This window comes from Mastigoproctus giganteus, chromosome 9, assembly GCF_048544385.1.
Source record: "Mastigoproctus giganteus isolate SK-2022 chromosome 9, ASM4854438v1, whole genome shotgun sequence".
In the NCBI taxonomy this organism is placed as follows: Eukaryota; Metazoa; Arthropoda; class Arachnida; order Uropygi; family Thelyphonidae; genus Mastigoproctus; species Mastigoproctus giganteus.
Genome location: NC_143583.1, coordinates 106,701,454 through 106,716,077, shown reverse-complemented (window position 1 = coordinate 106,716,077; position 14,624 = coordinate 106,701,454). Strand labels below are relative to the sequence as shown.

The following is a 14,624-nucleotide window of genomic DNA, read 5'->3' as shown; positions in this document are numbered from 1 at the left end:
TGGACATTAAACTCGATATCCCATCATCAATATCATTCATAAACACCGAAAACAACAACGGACCCAACACTGAACCCTGAGGAACTCCACTAATAACATTAGTCCACGTTGAGCAGTGTCCATTGATTACCACTCTCTGTCTTCTGCCACTCAACAATCCCCTTATCCATAGCAGCAATTTGCCTCCAATGCCACACTGCTCCAATTTGTGCAGCAGTCTTCCATGTGCAACAGTATCAAAAGCCATTCTAAGATCCAAATATATAATATCAAAGTTATTCCCTGCATCCAGTTCTTTTGTGACTACATCATAGTATCCAATCAAATTGGTCAGGCAAGACCTGCCCTTAACAAAACCATGCTGTGTCTGAGCTATAACTGAATTCTTGTCTAGATGATCCTGCAGTGCTTCTTTAACCAGTGCCTCCATTAATTTACCTGGAACAGAAGTTAAACTAACAGGTCTAAAATTACTTGTGTCAGCCTTTGATCCTCCTTTGTGAATTGGGGTTACATTTGCACATCTCCAGTCTATAGGTACCTCCCCTGAGTCCAAAGAAGCTCTCATAATTATGGCTAGGGGTTTGCTTACTTCCTTTGCTGCCTCCTTTAATATAACTGGATAGATCTCATCCACCCCAGGTGCCTTTTTTATGTTTATCCTCAACAATCTCTCCTCCACTTTCCTCTCAGTTATTACAAAATCATCCAGCTCACTGCCAATGTTTACTTTACCAACATCATTCTCCTTCCTGAATAACTCCTCACGCGTGAATGTAGATGCAAAATACTCGTTTAGATTGTTAGCCACCTGAGCAGGATCCTCAACTGTTGAACCATCAATATCAAGTGGACCAATCTGATTCATCCCTTTCCTTCTTGAGTTTAAATAGGTAAAGAACTCTTTTCTTTTTTTCTTTGCATCCTTTGCCAAGGATTTTTCGTAGTCTGCCTTTGCCTGCCTAATCTCCTTTGTGACTTGGTTACAGACCAACTTATATCTATCATAGGCTTCCATGTCACCCATTAATTTGTATGTATCCCATGCATTTTTCTTCTCTGCCACATGTCTCATTAGTTCATCTGACAACCATTTAGGCCTAAACCTTGAACAATATTTCTTAGTTGGTATGTAAAGCCTGGTAGCCTCCAAGATTAGTTCCTTGAATGCTTCCCATTTTGAGTTTGCTGTTGGTAACATCATCAGTTGGTCCCACTGTATAGAATTTAAATACTGTCTCAGACCATCATAGTCGCCATTAAGAAAACAAAAACCCTTCCCCAAAAACCTCTGATGGTAGTTACCTCCTTGAGTAAATCCCACTTCAACACACTGTGATCACTGCCACCTAGTGGTTCATTTATCCGCAGATTCTTAATGCATGAAGAATCACTACTCATAATCAGATCAAGAGTATTGCTCCCTCTTGTTGCCTCACGAACATGCTGATGTAGAAAACAATCATCCAATAAATCCACAAAAGCCTTGCTAGTGTGCGAGTGACCAACTCACAAATTCCAGTCAATATCTGGGAAATTAAAATCCCCCATTATAAGACTCTCTGATTTACTGGCCCACTCTATTTCCCTGTACAATATGTTATTATACTCATCAGAGTCATTAGGCCTATAGCACAATCCTACTCTCAATTTTGATTTCCCTATGCTTATGTCACACCAAACTGACTCGACACTGCCCTGTCCATCGATGTCGACTGGCTTCACTTCCTTGGACTTTATGTGTTTCTAAACTAATAGCATAACCCCTCCTCCCCTCCTGTCCTGTCTATCCTTTCTATACACATTGTATTCCCCAAATTCCAGTTCCGCATTCCTTATATCTGTGTGACACCACGTCTCTAATATCCCAACAATATCTGCCTTTGATGTTTTGAGCAATACCTCAAATTCATCAAATTTATTTACCAAACTCCTAGCATTGGTGTACACGCAGGTATACATGCACCTGTTTCTATTCTTGGCTACCCTAACACAACCCATGTGTTTACTTGTACCGCAATGACTCCCAGCAGTCTCTGAAATATCCTGCATTTTGTTTTTCAGGCTTCTGCTCATTTCAATAAAAGCAGTGCAAGAATCACTTCCACCTCTGCCAGTGGCTACTGTTAATCTATTAGTCCTTGTATCCCCCCCCCAACTAGCAGTTTTCCAACCCACCTAACTCTGCCTCGACAGCATCAGCAAAAATTCTTGCACCCTTTCTATTTAAGTGTATCCCATCCCTGTAGAAGCAATCTCTCCTGTTAACAAGTACAGTCCAGGCTGAAAAAAATTCTACCCCTTGAGCCTTGCACAATCCCTCCAGGGCCGAATTGATCGACAAGGCTCTCATCATATACTCCCTCCTATCGTGTCTGGGCAGAATTGCAGACACTTTCAAATTCAACCCTAATTCATGGCTTTTTTTCAACAGTGACCTCTACTTGCTAAGTAATTCCGCTGGTCTCCTACTCTTAATATCATTAGTGCCAACGTGTACAACTATATCACCTTTTGTGCCCTTAAAAGATGATATCCGCTCTACAACGTCATCAACCTTTGCCCCTGGCAGACATACCCTGGCAGACATACCCTGGTCCTATTTCACCTATCCTTTTTACAAAGTTCCCCGCTTCCCTGACAATAGAGTCACCAACAACTACTAGTTCCTCTGGGACCAGCGCATTCTGCCTAGGGGGCTGCCTCTGTGTTGCCTGATGACTAAGTGCAAGCTCTGGCGTTGATGTGGGCGGCTGAGAGCTTGATGGGCCCCCTCAATTTATTTCCTTCGAGGGCATCCACCCTGTCCTTCAAGCTCTCATAAAGGCCCATAACAACACTGAGTTGTCGCCTGATTTCCTTGCACTCCTTACATCGTGCACACACAAAGACATCCCCCCTTGGCAGTATCATGTCCCGTACCCGACTGCTCCGCAAACATCAAGCAAACAGTGCATTTTAGAAGACTGTGATTCAGAGGGCAACTGCCCCCCCTCAGTTCTCCCCTGAACCACAGCACTCCCATTAGCTTGAGCCTTTTGCTTTGCTGCTCTGGTCTGAGTAATGATTCCGATTTAATTCAATAAAATTTCAAAACAAAATTAAATCCATAAGTTATATCCCAAAACAGTTATAACGCTATATTTATTTTTTCGGTATCTAGTGTTTGCTACGAGTTCCCTTTATATAACTTCCGTATCATGTGTACCACTATAGTTATGTATTAATTATGTTACGATTAAGTCGTTATATGTATATATATATATATATAGAGTTAAAAGTACGATTTAATTGACAATAAAGTTTATCAAGATTAATAGATTTACTGATTAATTGACAATATTATATTATGCACTATACTACACTAAGCTTATGCTATCGTGTAAAAATGGCGGGAATTCACGAACGGTACTTGTACGGACTCGTAAGTATTGATTAGCTTCCAAATCTCGCTATCTCAATTTAGAATAAACTAAGGATCCTGACTAGGTCCATAATCTACTTATAGAAGATAATTTGATATAACAATTGGTTAATAAATCGACTAAATTTGAAATCATTAATGTGAAATTATTAAAACATAAAACTACCAAGTTCAGTAAAATTTTCCATTCTGAATAGAAACGTTTAACTACCTATAAATATTACTGCTGACCATATAAATGATTGCTTGCATTTCCATTTAAGTTTGGCAAATAAACAAGGGATTCTGAATCAGCTCTCATTATCAAATCCTGAAATAATGTTTGAAATGCATATTAGCATTAGTAGAGGCACATGATGCAAGAAAGCAAGCTTATACAGCATCAGCCAAAAAAAAAAACCATTCCCATTTCACCGATCCATTCATTCAAAATGTTTGTCTAGCTCTGCCTTTAATTTATTTAAGCTATCAAATTCCACAACAACAGATGGACGTTTGTTCCAGCAATCAACTATCTGCTAGCTAAAGGCAAACTTGCGCACATCTATTTTATAATTGTCTTTCCTCAGATTGAATCTATGCCCCCTCAGGTTTGTAATCTGAGAATGAGGAAGAATCCCCTCAGCATTAAGCCTGCTCAATCCATTCAAAACCTTAAACACCACAATCAGATTGCCTTGCAGGTGCCTAGTCTCCAGAAGCTGCAATTGGAAGAACTTAAGCCTTTCTTCATAAGAGCACTGCCTTTGTTCCCTTCACCAGCCTTGCTGCCCTTCTCTGTACTTGTTCAACAACTCTACATCCTTCCTAAAACGAGGCTTCCAGACCTGTACGCAGTACTCATGGTGTGGCCTGACCATTGCCTTATACAAGGTGATAATCACCTCCTTATCCCTGCTCGCAAAATTCCTGTATATATCATTGACAAGACCCCGTGACCTACTCTGGCAGCCTATATGCACTGCTCAGAAAACTTCATATCTGACTGCACAATTACCCCAAGGTCTCTTTCATTCTCCACTAACCTGAGTGTAACACCACATAGTTGGTACATTTCTCTGGGGTTACTGCTACCCATATGCAGTATTTTCCATTTGTCAATGTTAAACTTCAGTTGTCACTTCTCAGCCCATCTACCCAACTTTTCCAGATCCTGTTGCAGCAGCATACTGTCATTACAGTTATTAACAACCCTGCCAACCATTGTATCATCTGCAAACTTTGCACAGTAAAAAAAAAATATATTGCACAATAAAGAACAGGACTTTTTTTAAATATGTGCTAAATATCAAAATTTGTAACAATTACCAGGTGCCCCCCTCTGAAAAAGCTTACCTTTTATATCTGATGGATCAATCTCAAAACTATGTAAGTTATTTACAGTTTTTTCTATACAGATATAGACAGAATTAAGTATTTCTAGTGGATCTTGTTCAACCCACCTGAAAAGAAATATAAGTAAATAAATGCACTATCAAGTAAAACAAAAACTAGGACTCTTAAAACTTGTAACTAAACAAAAACAAATATCATAAACTCTTAAAACTTTTAACTACACAAAAAACATGTATCAGCAACTCTTAAAACTTTTAATTAAAAATCACATATGCCAAAGATTTCTGAAATTCTTTACTTACTCAATACTAAAAGATTAATACTAAAATTAGTATTAATCCCTCCCCACATTTTCACAGACCTTAATATTACGATTTTTAATTAATTAAATTTATTTTATTCATTGGAAAAAAAAAAGTCGAAAAACTTAAAATAATAAAAATGTTCTTATTTTATTAATTTTTTATTTTATTAATTTATTATATATATATATATATATATATATATTTTTTTTTTTTTTTTTTTTTATGACAATCCCAAACACAAGTGGCATTAGAACCTATATAGTACTTAGTACCGTTTGTTTGTTTGTTATTTGGTTTTTAAGAGCATTAGCAACTAAGGCCATATTGCTCCGAGATATGCGGTGGTCATTCTCTGACCTTTCCGCATCCTCCGTATTTGGTGGTGACGGGCTCGAACCCCGGTCTAATCAAGAAGCGTGTGCTACGCACTACTGCTCCTTCCCACCTGGCTACGGAGGCGCACTTAGTACCGTGCTTATGTTGGAGGTTGAGACACAAAAGAAGATATTTGCTGACATTGACTTGAACTTCTGTAGACTGTAATTTTTGGGAAATATGTATAAAGGAAGGTTGTTCTAGAAAACAGCAGTCAAACGAATAAATGAGGAAAATGAAAAGTTGGTTGTGTGAGTTTGAAGTTGGACAGTAAATGGATGTTGTCTCATGTTCAGACTGCTTTGAAAGAAAGAGAGAGCGGGAATTATAAAAGTCAATTCAGAAGAACAGTGCCCATTTTTTTTTTTTTTTTTTTTTTTGATTTGGTAGTTGTTGGCGCATCGGCTTCTGTGGCCATATTGCACCTCCCAAGGTTTTTGCAGTACTTTGATCCAAGCCCGAGGCGGGAATCGAACCCGCGACCTTTGGGTTGCCGGGCAGGTACTTTACCCACTCGGCTAGCCCGGTCGGCAACAGTGCCCATGGAAGTATCTATAGAAAAGGCATGCAGCAGAAACAGTATGTCTATCAGATAGCGAGTGGAAAGACTCTGTTAGAGATGAGTCATTAATTAACCTAACTGCCCTCTTCTAAATGGATTCTAGAAGTCTGAGAAAGGTTTTGGGGGCACCGCCCAGATGTGGGAACATTATTCCATGTTAGAGCGGATTTGCGATTTGTACAGAGATTTGGAAAGAAAAGTTACGATTTGTAAAGAAAAAGTAACACTGAGAGCGAAAGAGAAAACCAAGTTTTTTAGATGCAAAGGAAGCAATATTTGTAATGTGCTCGTGCCAAGAGAGATTAGAAGTTAGGGTAATCCCCAAAAGAGATTTATCATCTTGTCTAGAAATTGGAGTGTCACTAAAGATAAGCATAGGAACAGAAGAATCCTTTTTGTGTGATATAAAACAAGACTGAGTTTTAGAAGGATTAAAATCAACTAAGTTGTCTTTGCCCCACTGGAGAATTACCTGGAGATCGGAATTTAAGGAATTGGTAGTGGATCTTCGAGAAGTTGAAGCTAATTGAGCAGGGCAAAGTTTCTCAAACTGCAAAGTGGAATTCAATGTGCAATCATCGGCAAAACTATGGATAGGATTTCTAGTCAGTGCAGGAAGGTCATTAATATATAAGAGGAAAAGAGTGTGGAAAAAACTGAACCTTGGGGTACACCAGCATTAATGGAGAAGTTAGAAGACAGAGAGCCATCTACCATCACCCTCACTGAGCGATCAATCTGGATAACCAATTACAAAAAACAGTTGGCAAACCATAAGATGCAAGCTTGTTCAAAAGACCTTTATGCCAAACACGATCGAAAGCCTTTCAGATGTCAAGATTGTGTTTCATCGAACTTTTCCATTGAATTTGTCTATAAATGGGTAACATAAGCCAAAATATCACCAGTGGATCGATACTGATGGAATCCATACTGGCGATCATTGATCAGACAGAAGCTTTCTAGTTAGTTTAAGAGTTAGCAGTTAATTGATTTCTCCATTACTTTAGAAAAACAGTAGAAGTAATTGCAATGGGATGATAATTGGATGCGAGGGATTTGTCACCCTTTTTAGGAACTGATTGGATATGAGCAAATTTCCAAGCAGAAAGAAAAACACCTTTAGGATAAGAAAGTGAAAAAAGGCAGCAAAGAATAGGAGTAAGTTCAGGAGCACAGGTTTCGAGAACATGTGGAGAAATACCATCAGAACCTGGAGCTTTCTGAGCATCAAGTTTTGTCAAAATCCTTCTAACATCCTTTTGATGGAAGACCACAGGAGGCTTTAAATGGAGCGTGCTGGGAATGGTGAGAGGTATTTTACCAAGATCATTAATACATGAGTTGGAAGAAAAATGGGATGCTAGCATGTCAGCTTTATCCTTGACTGAAGTGACACCAGAACCATCAGGTTTTTACGATTTCTAGGCAAGATGATATATTTCTTTTGGGGATTACCCTGACTTCTAATCTCTCTTGGCACAAGCACATTACAAATATTGCTTCCTCTGCATATAAAAAACTTGGTTTTCTCTTTTGCTCTCAGCATTACTTTTCTTCCAAACAGCTGTTCACTCTGTACAAATCGCAAATCTGCCCTCCCATGGAATATTGTTCCCACATCTGGGGCGGTGCCACCAAAACCTCTCTCAGGTTTCTAGATTCCATTCAAAACAGGGCAGTTAGGTTAATTAATGACTCATCTCTAACAGAGTCTCTCCACTCTCTCTATCATAGACATACTGTTTCTGCTGCATGGCTTTTCTACAGATACTTCCATGGGCACTGTTCTTCTGAATTGGCTTCTATAATTCCCGCTCTCTCTCTTTCAAAGCAGTCCAAACACATGCTGCCACCAACCAACATCCATTTATTGTCCAACTTCAAACTCACAGAACCAACGTTTCATCTTCCTCGTTTATTCATTCAACTGCGGTTTTCTGGAACAACCTTCCTTCATACATATTTCCTGAAAATTACAGTCTACAGAAGTTCAAGTCCAATGTCAACAAATATCTTCTTTCGTCTCCATGCATGGTACCAAGTGCTATAGGTTCTAATACCTCTCGCGTTTGGGGTTTTCGAAAAAAAAAAAAAAAAAAAAAACCAAATACCAGTAATTAAATCTGATATTAAACAAATTTATTAATTTTTTTTAATATCAGATTATATAATGAAGTAATTATAATAACTATAATATAATAAATGTCAACCTTCTTGAATACAGTTAAAGAGGGCGCTGACTCTCTTTAAAAATTACATTAGTGAATTGCGGGCTCCGAAAAAGCGATAAGTGTTTGCTTTGTTTGTTTTGTTTGTTATTTAGTTTTTAGGAGCATTAGCAACTAAGGCCATATTGCTCCGGGATATGCGGTGGTCATTCCCTGACCTTTCCGTATTTGGTGGTGACGGGTTCGAACCCCGGTCTAATCAAGAAGCGTGTGCTACGCACTGCTGCTCCTTCCCACCTGGCTACGGAGGCGCCTAAGTGTTTGCCATTTTATTTACCTAATTGTTATTTTATATTGAACTTTATAAGTAGCCATATAGTTCTAGATAAGCTGGTTATTTTTATTTTTAATTTAGATAATAAGAGTTTTTGTAGATAACTACTTAATATATGTAAAACCGTTGTTTCGTTCGAATCTTGTAGCCAGTTTTTGTATAAAGTGGTAGGGAATTCAAATTTTTAATTGTGGTAACTAGGTAGCTCGAATGTAAAATTATATAACATAATTCGCATCACGGAAATTTAGGATTCTATTAGATAGTGTAGTATTGGCAATTATTTAATTAAATTTATTTATCTTATTAATTTAAAATATCATGCCCCAGACTAGAGCAGAAAAGCAATGGGCACAAAGTGGCAGGAGTACTGTGACTTGGGGGTGAACTGAGGGGGGGGTGATTCTCCAACACATCACAGCCTAAAAAAATGTGCAACTTGTGAAATGTTTGCTGAACTCTCTAGAACAGAAGATGATCTAGCCAAGGAGGATGTCTTTGTGTGTCCCAGCTGCAAAGAATGTCTAGAAATTAGGCATCAACTTAGCATTCTGATGGGCATCTATGAGAGCTTGAGGTGTAGGATAGATGCCCTCGAAGAAATTAATATGAGGGGGGCCCGTCAAGTTCTCAGCTGTCCAACTCAATGCCAGAGCTCACTCCTGGGCACCAGGCAACACGTTGGCAACCTCCAAGACAGAGTGTGCTGGTCCCACAGGAGTTAGTTATCGTCGGTGACGCTATTGTCAGGGAGAAGGGGAATATACTGTGTAAAAAGGGTAGATGGAATAGGACCAGGGTATGTCTGCCAGAGGCAAAAGTTGATGACGTAAAGCATATATCATCTTTTAAGGGCACAAAGGGTGATATTGTTGTACACGTTGGTAGCAATGACATTAGGAGTAGGAGATATGCAGATTTACTTAACAAGTACAGGTCAATGTTGCAAAAAAAAAAAAGTCGCAGGTTAGGGTTAAATTTGAAAGTGTCTGCAATTCTGTCCAACACGATAGGAGGGAGTACACGACGAGAGCCTTGTCAATCAATTCGGCCCTGGAGGAAATGTGCAAGGCTCAAGGGGTAGAATTTTTTTCAGCGTGGCCTCTGCTTGTTAACAGGAAAGACTACTTCTACAGGGATGGGATGCACTTAAATAGAAAGGGTGCAAGAATATTTGCTGATGCTATCGAGGCAGTGTTAGGTGGGTCGGAAAACTGCTAGCTTGAATGATTCACAGACTAAAAGGTTAAAAGTAGCCACAGGCAGAGGTGTAGATGATTCTTGCACTACTATTAAAATAAGCAGTGGCCTGGAGTGAGGGGGTGTTGGGGGTTTCAGGGACTGATGGCATTCATCATGAAACAGGTGAGTATACGGAATGTGTTAGGGTAACTAATGATAAGAATAGGTACATGTATACCAATGCTAGAAGTATAGTAAATAAATTTGATTAATTTGAAGTGTTGGTCAAGACATCAAAGGCGGATATTGTTGGGATAGCAGAGACGTTGTGTCACACAGATATAAGGATTGCAGAACTGGAATTTGGAGAATACAATGTGTACAGAAAAGAGAGACAGGATAGGAAGGGAGGAGGTGTTATGCTGTTAATTAAGAAAAACATAAAATCAAAAGAAGTGCATCCAGTTGATATAGAAAAACAATTGTACAGAGAAATAGAGTGAGCTAGTAAATAAGAATGTCTTATAATAGGGGATTTTAACTTCCCAGATATAGACTGGAACTTATGGGTTGGTCACTCGCACACTAGTATTGGATGATTGTTTTCTGCAGCAGCATGTTCGAGAGGCAATCAGAGAGGGTAATACTCTTGATCTAGTTATCAGCAGTGATCATTCATGAATTAAGAATTTCTTTAGGAACCATTAGGTGGCAGTGATCACAGTGTACTGATGTGGGAAATACTTAAAGATATAATTACCATCAGGAGTAAAGGAAGGGATTTTTGCTTCCGTAAAGGTGACTACAGTGGGACCAACTGATAATGTTACCAACAGCAAATTCTAAGTGGGAAGCATTCAAGGAATTAATAGTAGTAGTAGTAGTAGTAGTAGTAGTAGTGGCACATGATGCAAGAAAGCAAGTGTAGGAGCTTATGCAGCATCAACCAAAAAAAAAAAAAAAAAATCACACCATTCCCTCCAAATGCCTGTCCAGTTCCTCCTTAAATTTATTTAACCTATCAACTTCTACAACGACAGATGGAAGTTTGTTCCAGCAATTAACCACCCGCTGGCTAAAGGCAAATTTCCGCACATCTATTCTACATCTGTCCTTTCTTAATTTGAACTTATGTCCCCGTAGGTTGGTAATCTGAACAAGTGGAAGGATCCCATCAGAATTCAGCGTGCTCAACCCATTCAAGGCCTTATAGACCTCAATCAGATCACCGCGCAGGTGCCTAGTCTCCAGCCACTGCAATTTGCAGAACTTAAGCCTCTCTTGGTAAGAGAATCCCTTCATTCCCCTCACCAATCGTGTTGCTCTTCTCTGTACACGCTCAAGCAAATCTACATCCTTCCTAAAATGAGGCCTCCAGACCTGTACGCAGTACTCAAGGCGTGGCCTGACCATTGCCTTATACAGAGGGACAATCACCTCCTTTTCCCTGCTAGCAAAATTCCTATATATCATTGACAAAACCCCATGACCCGCCCTAGCAGCCTGTCTGCACTGCTCAGAAAACTTCATATCTGACTGCACAATTACTCCCAGGTCTTTTTCATTTTCTACCACCTTAAGTGTAGTACCACACAGTTGGTACGTTTCTCTGGGGTTATTTCTACCCATATGCAGTACTTTGCATTTGTCAAGGTTGAACTTCAGTTGCCACTTCTTAGCCCATCTGCCCAAATTATCTAGATCCTGTTGCAGTAGCACACTGCCATTACTGTCATTAACAACCCTGCCAACCTTTGTGTCATCTGCAAACTTCGACATTAAGCCTGATATACCTTCATCAATATCATTGATAAATACACAAAACAACAGTGGACCCAACACCGAACCCTGTGGGACTCCACTAATAACATTAGTCCACGAAGAGCAGCACCCATTGATTACCACCCTCTGTCTTCTCCCACTTAACCATCCTTTTATCCATTGTAGCAACTTACCCTTAATACCATTCTGCTCCAATTTGTACAGTAGTCTTCCATGCGCAACAGTGTCAAAAGCTTTCCTGAAATCCAAGTATATGATATCAAAATTATTTTTTGCATCCAGTTCCTTTGTGACCACATCATAATAACCAATCAAATTTGTCAGACAAGACTTTCCCTTAACAAACCCATGCTGTGTTTGAGTTATCGCTGCAGTCTTGTCTAGATGATCCTGCAATGCATCTTTAACCAGCGACTCCATTATTTTACCCGGAACAGAAGTTAAACTAACTGGTCTGTAATTACTCGTGTCACCCTTCGATCCACCTTTGTGAATTGGGGACACATTTGCACATCTCCAGTCCGTGGGAACCTCCCCTGAGTCCAAGGATGCTCTCATAATTATGGCTAAGGGTTTGCTTAGTTGCTTTGCCGCCTCCTTTAAAATAACTGGATAGATCCCATCCACCCCAGGTGCCTTTCTTATGTTTAACTTCAACAATTTCTCCTCCACTTTGCTCTCAGTTATTACAAAATCATTAAGCACACTGCTACAATTTGATAACCTTCTTCCATTTTCAAATTGTAATAATTCCTCACGTGTGAATGTAGATGCAAAATACTCATTCAGTTTGTTTGCTATCTGAGCAGGATCATCAACAGTCGAACCATCGATGTCAAGTGGTCCAATCATATTCATCCCCTTCCTTTTAGAGTTTATATAAGTAAAGAAATCCTTGCTGTTTTTCTTAGCATCTTTTGCCAAAGATTTCTCGTAATCCGCCTTCGCCTGCCGAACCTCCTTTGTGACCTGATTACAGACTAGCTTATATCTGCCACAGGCTTCTGCGTCACCTGATAATTTATATGCATCCCATGCATTTTTCTTCTCTGTCACGAGTCTCATTAGTTCATTTGATAACCATTTAGGCCTAAACCTTGAACGATATTTCTTAATCGGTATATAAAGTCTAGTAGCTTCCACGATTAATTCTTTGAATGCTTCCCACTTAGAATTTACTGTTTGTAACATCGTCAGTTGATCCCACTGTACAGAATTTAAAAACTGTCTGAGACCACTGTACTCCCCTTTACGGAAGCAAAAACCCTTTCCTTTACCCCTGACGGTAGTTACCTCTTTGAGTAAATCCCACTTCAGCACACTGTGATCACTGCCACCTAGTGGTTCCTTTATCTGCAAATTCTTAATACACGAATGATCACTGCTGATAACCAGATCAAGAGTGTTACTTTCTCTGGTTGCCTCTCGAACATGCTGCTGCAGAAAACAATCATCCAATAACTCCACAAAAGTCTGACTAGTGTGTGAGTGACCAACCCACAAGTTCCAGTCAATATCTGGGAAGTTAAAATCCCCCATTATAAGACATTCTGATTTACTGGCCCACTCTATTTCTCTGTACAATTGTTCATTGTACTCATTCAAGTCATTAGGCCTATAACACACTCCTACTCTTATTTTTCCTTTCGCAGTGCTTATCTCACACCAAACTGACTCAACAGAGCACTGTTCATCTATATTAACTGGGTGCACTTCCTTTGATTTTATGTTTTTCTTAATTAACAGCATAACACCCCCTCCCTTTCTGTCCTGTCTATCATTTCTGTACACATTGTACTCCCAAAATTCCAGTTCTGCATTCCTTATATCTTTGTGACACCACGTCTCTGCTATCCCAACAATATCCGCCTTTGATGTCTTGACCAACACTTCAAATTCATCAAATTTATTTACTATACTTCTAGCATTGGTATACATGCAAGCATACATGCTCCTATGCCTATTCCCTGTTACCCTAACACATCCCATATACCCAACTATTCCATGATGACTGCCATCCGTCCCTGAAACCCCCAACACCCCTCGCTCCAGGTCGCTTCTTATTCTAATAGAAGTTGTGCAAGAATCACCTTCACCTCTGCCTGCGGTTACTGTTAAACTATTAGTCTTTGTATCCCCCCAAACTAGCAGTTTTCCGACCCACCTAACACTGCCTCGATAGCATCAGCAAATATTCTTGCACCCTTTCTATTTAAGTGTATCCCATCCCTGTAGAAGCAATCTCTCCTGTTAACAAGTACAGTCCAGGCTGAAAAAAATTCTACCCCTTGAGCCTTGCACAATCTTTCCAGGGCCGAATTGATCGACAAGGCTCTCATCATGTACTCCCTCCTATCGTGTCTGGGCAGAATTGCAGACACTTTCAAATTCAACCCTATTTCACGGCTTTTTTTCAACAGTGACCTGTACTTATAGAGTAATTCCGCCGGTCTCCTACTCTTAATATCATTAGTACCAACGTGTACAACTATATCACCTTTTGTGCCCTTGAAAGATGATATCCGCTCTACAACGTCATCAACCTTTGCCCCTGGCAGACATACCCTGGTCCTGTTCCACCTATCCTTTTTACAAAATATATTCCCCGTCTCCCTGACAATAGAGTCACCAACAATAACTAGTTCCTTTGGGACCAGCGCATTCTGCTTTGGAGATTGCCGCCGTGTTGCCCGATGCCCAGGAGTGAGCTCTGGCGTTGAGGTGGGCAGCTGAGAGCCTGATGGGCCCCTCAATTTAGATCTTTCGAGGGCATCCACCCTGTCCTTCAAACTCTCATATAGGCCCATAACAACGCTGAGTTGTCGCCTGATTTCCTTACACTCCTTACATCGCGCACACACAAAGACATCCCCCATGGCAATATCATGTTCCGTTCCAGAGAGTTCGGCAAACATTTCACAAGCTGCACATTTTTTTAGGCTGTGATGCGTTGGAGAATTGCCCCCCTCAGTTCTCCCCCGATTCACAGCACTCCTGCCACTTTGTGCCCGTTGCTTTGCTGCTCTAGTCTGGGGCATGGTAGTTTAAATTAATAAAATCAATAAATTAAATAGTGGAAGCTACTAACCGTTTCATACCTATTAAAAAATATTGTTCAAGGTTTAGGCCTAAATGGTTGTCAAATGAACTAATG

At 39.9% G+C, this 14,624-nt stretch overlaps 1 protein-coding gene across 2 annotated transcripts in view; it reads right to left on the bottom strand.

Moving 5' to 3' along the window:
• The window catches only part of LOC150080626 (glycerol kinase-like), a 420,206-nt gene that overhangs the window by 359,722 nt on the left and 45,860 nt on the right, over nt 1-14,624 (bottom strand). For both annotated transcript variants that reach the window (XM_090381601.1, XM_090381600.1), the window contains exon 3: nt 4,760-4,866. In XM_090381601.1, coding sequence (XP_090237727.1) covers nt 4,760-4,866 — 107 coding nt within the window. The remainder of the gene's footprint in view (nt 1-4,759; nt 4,867-14,624) is intronic.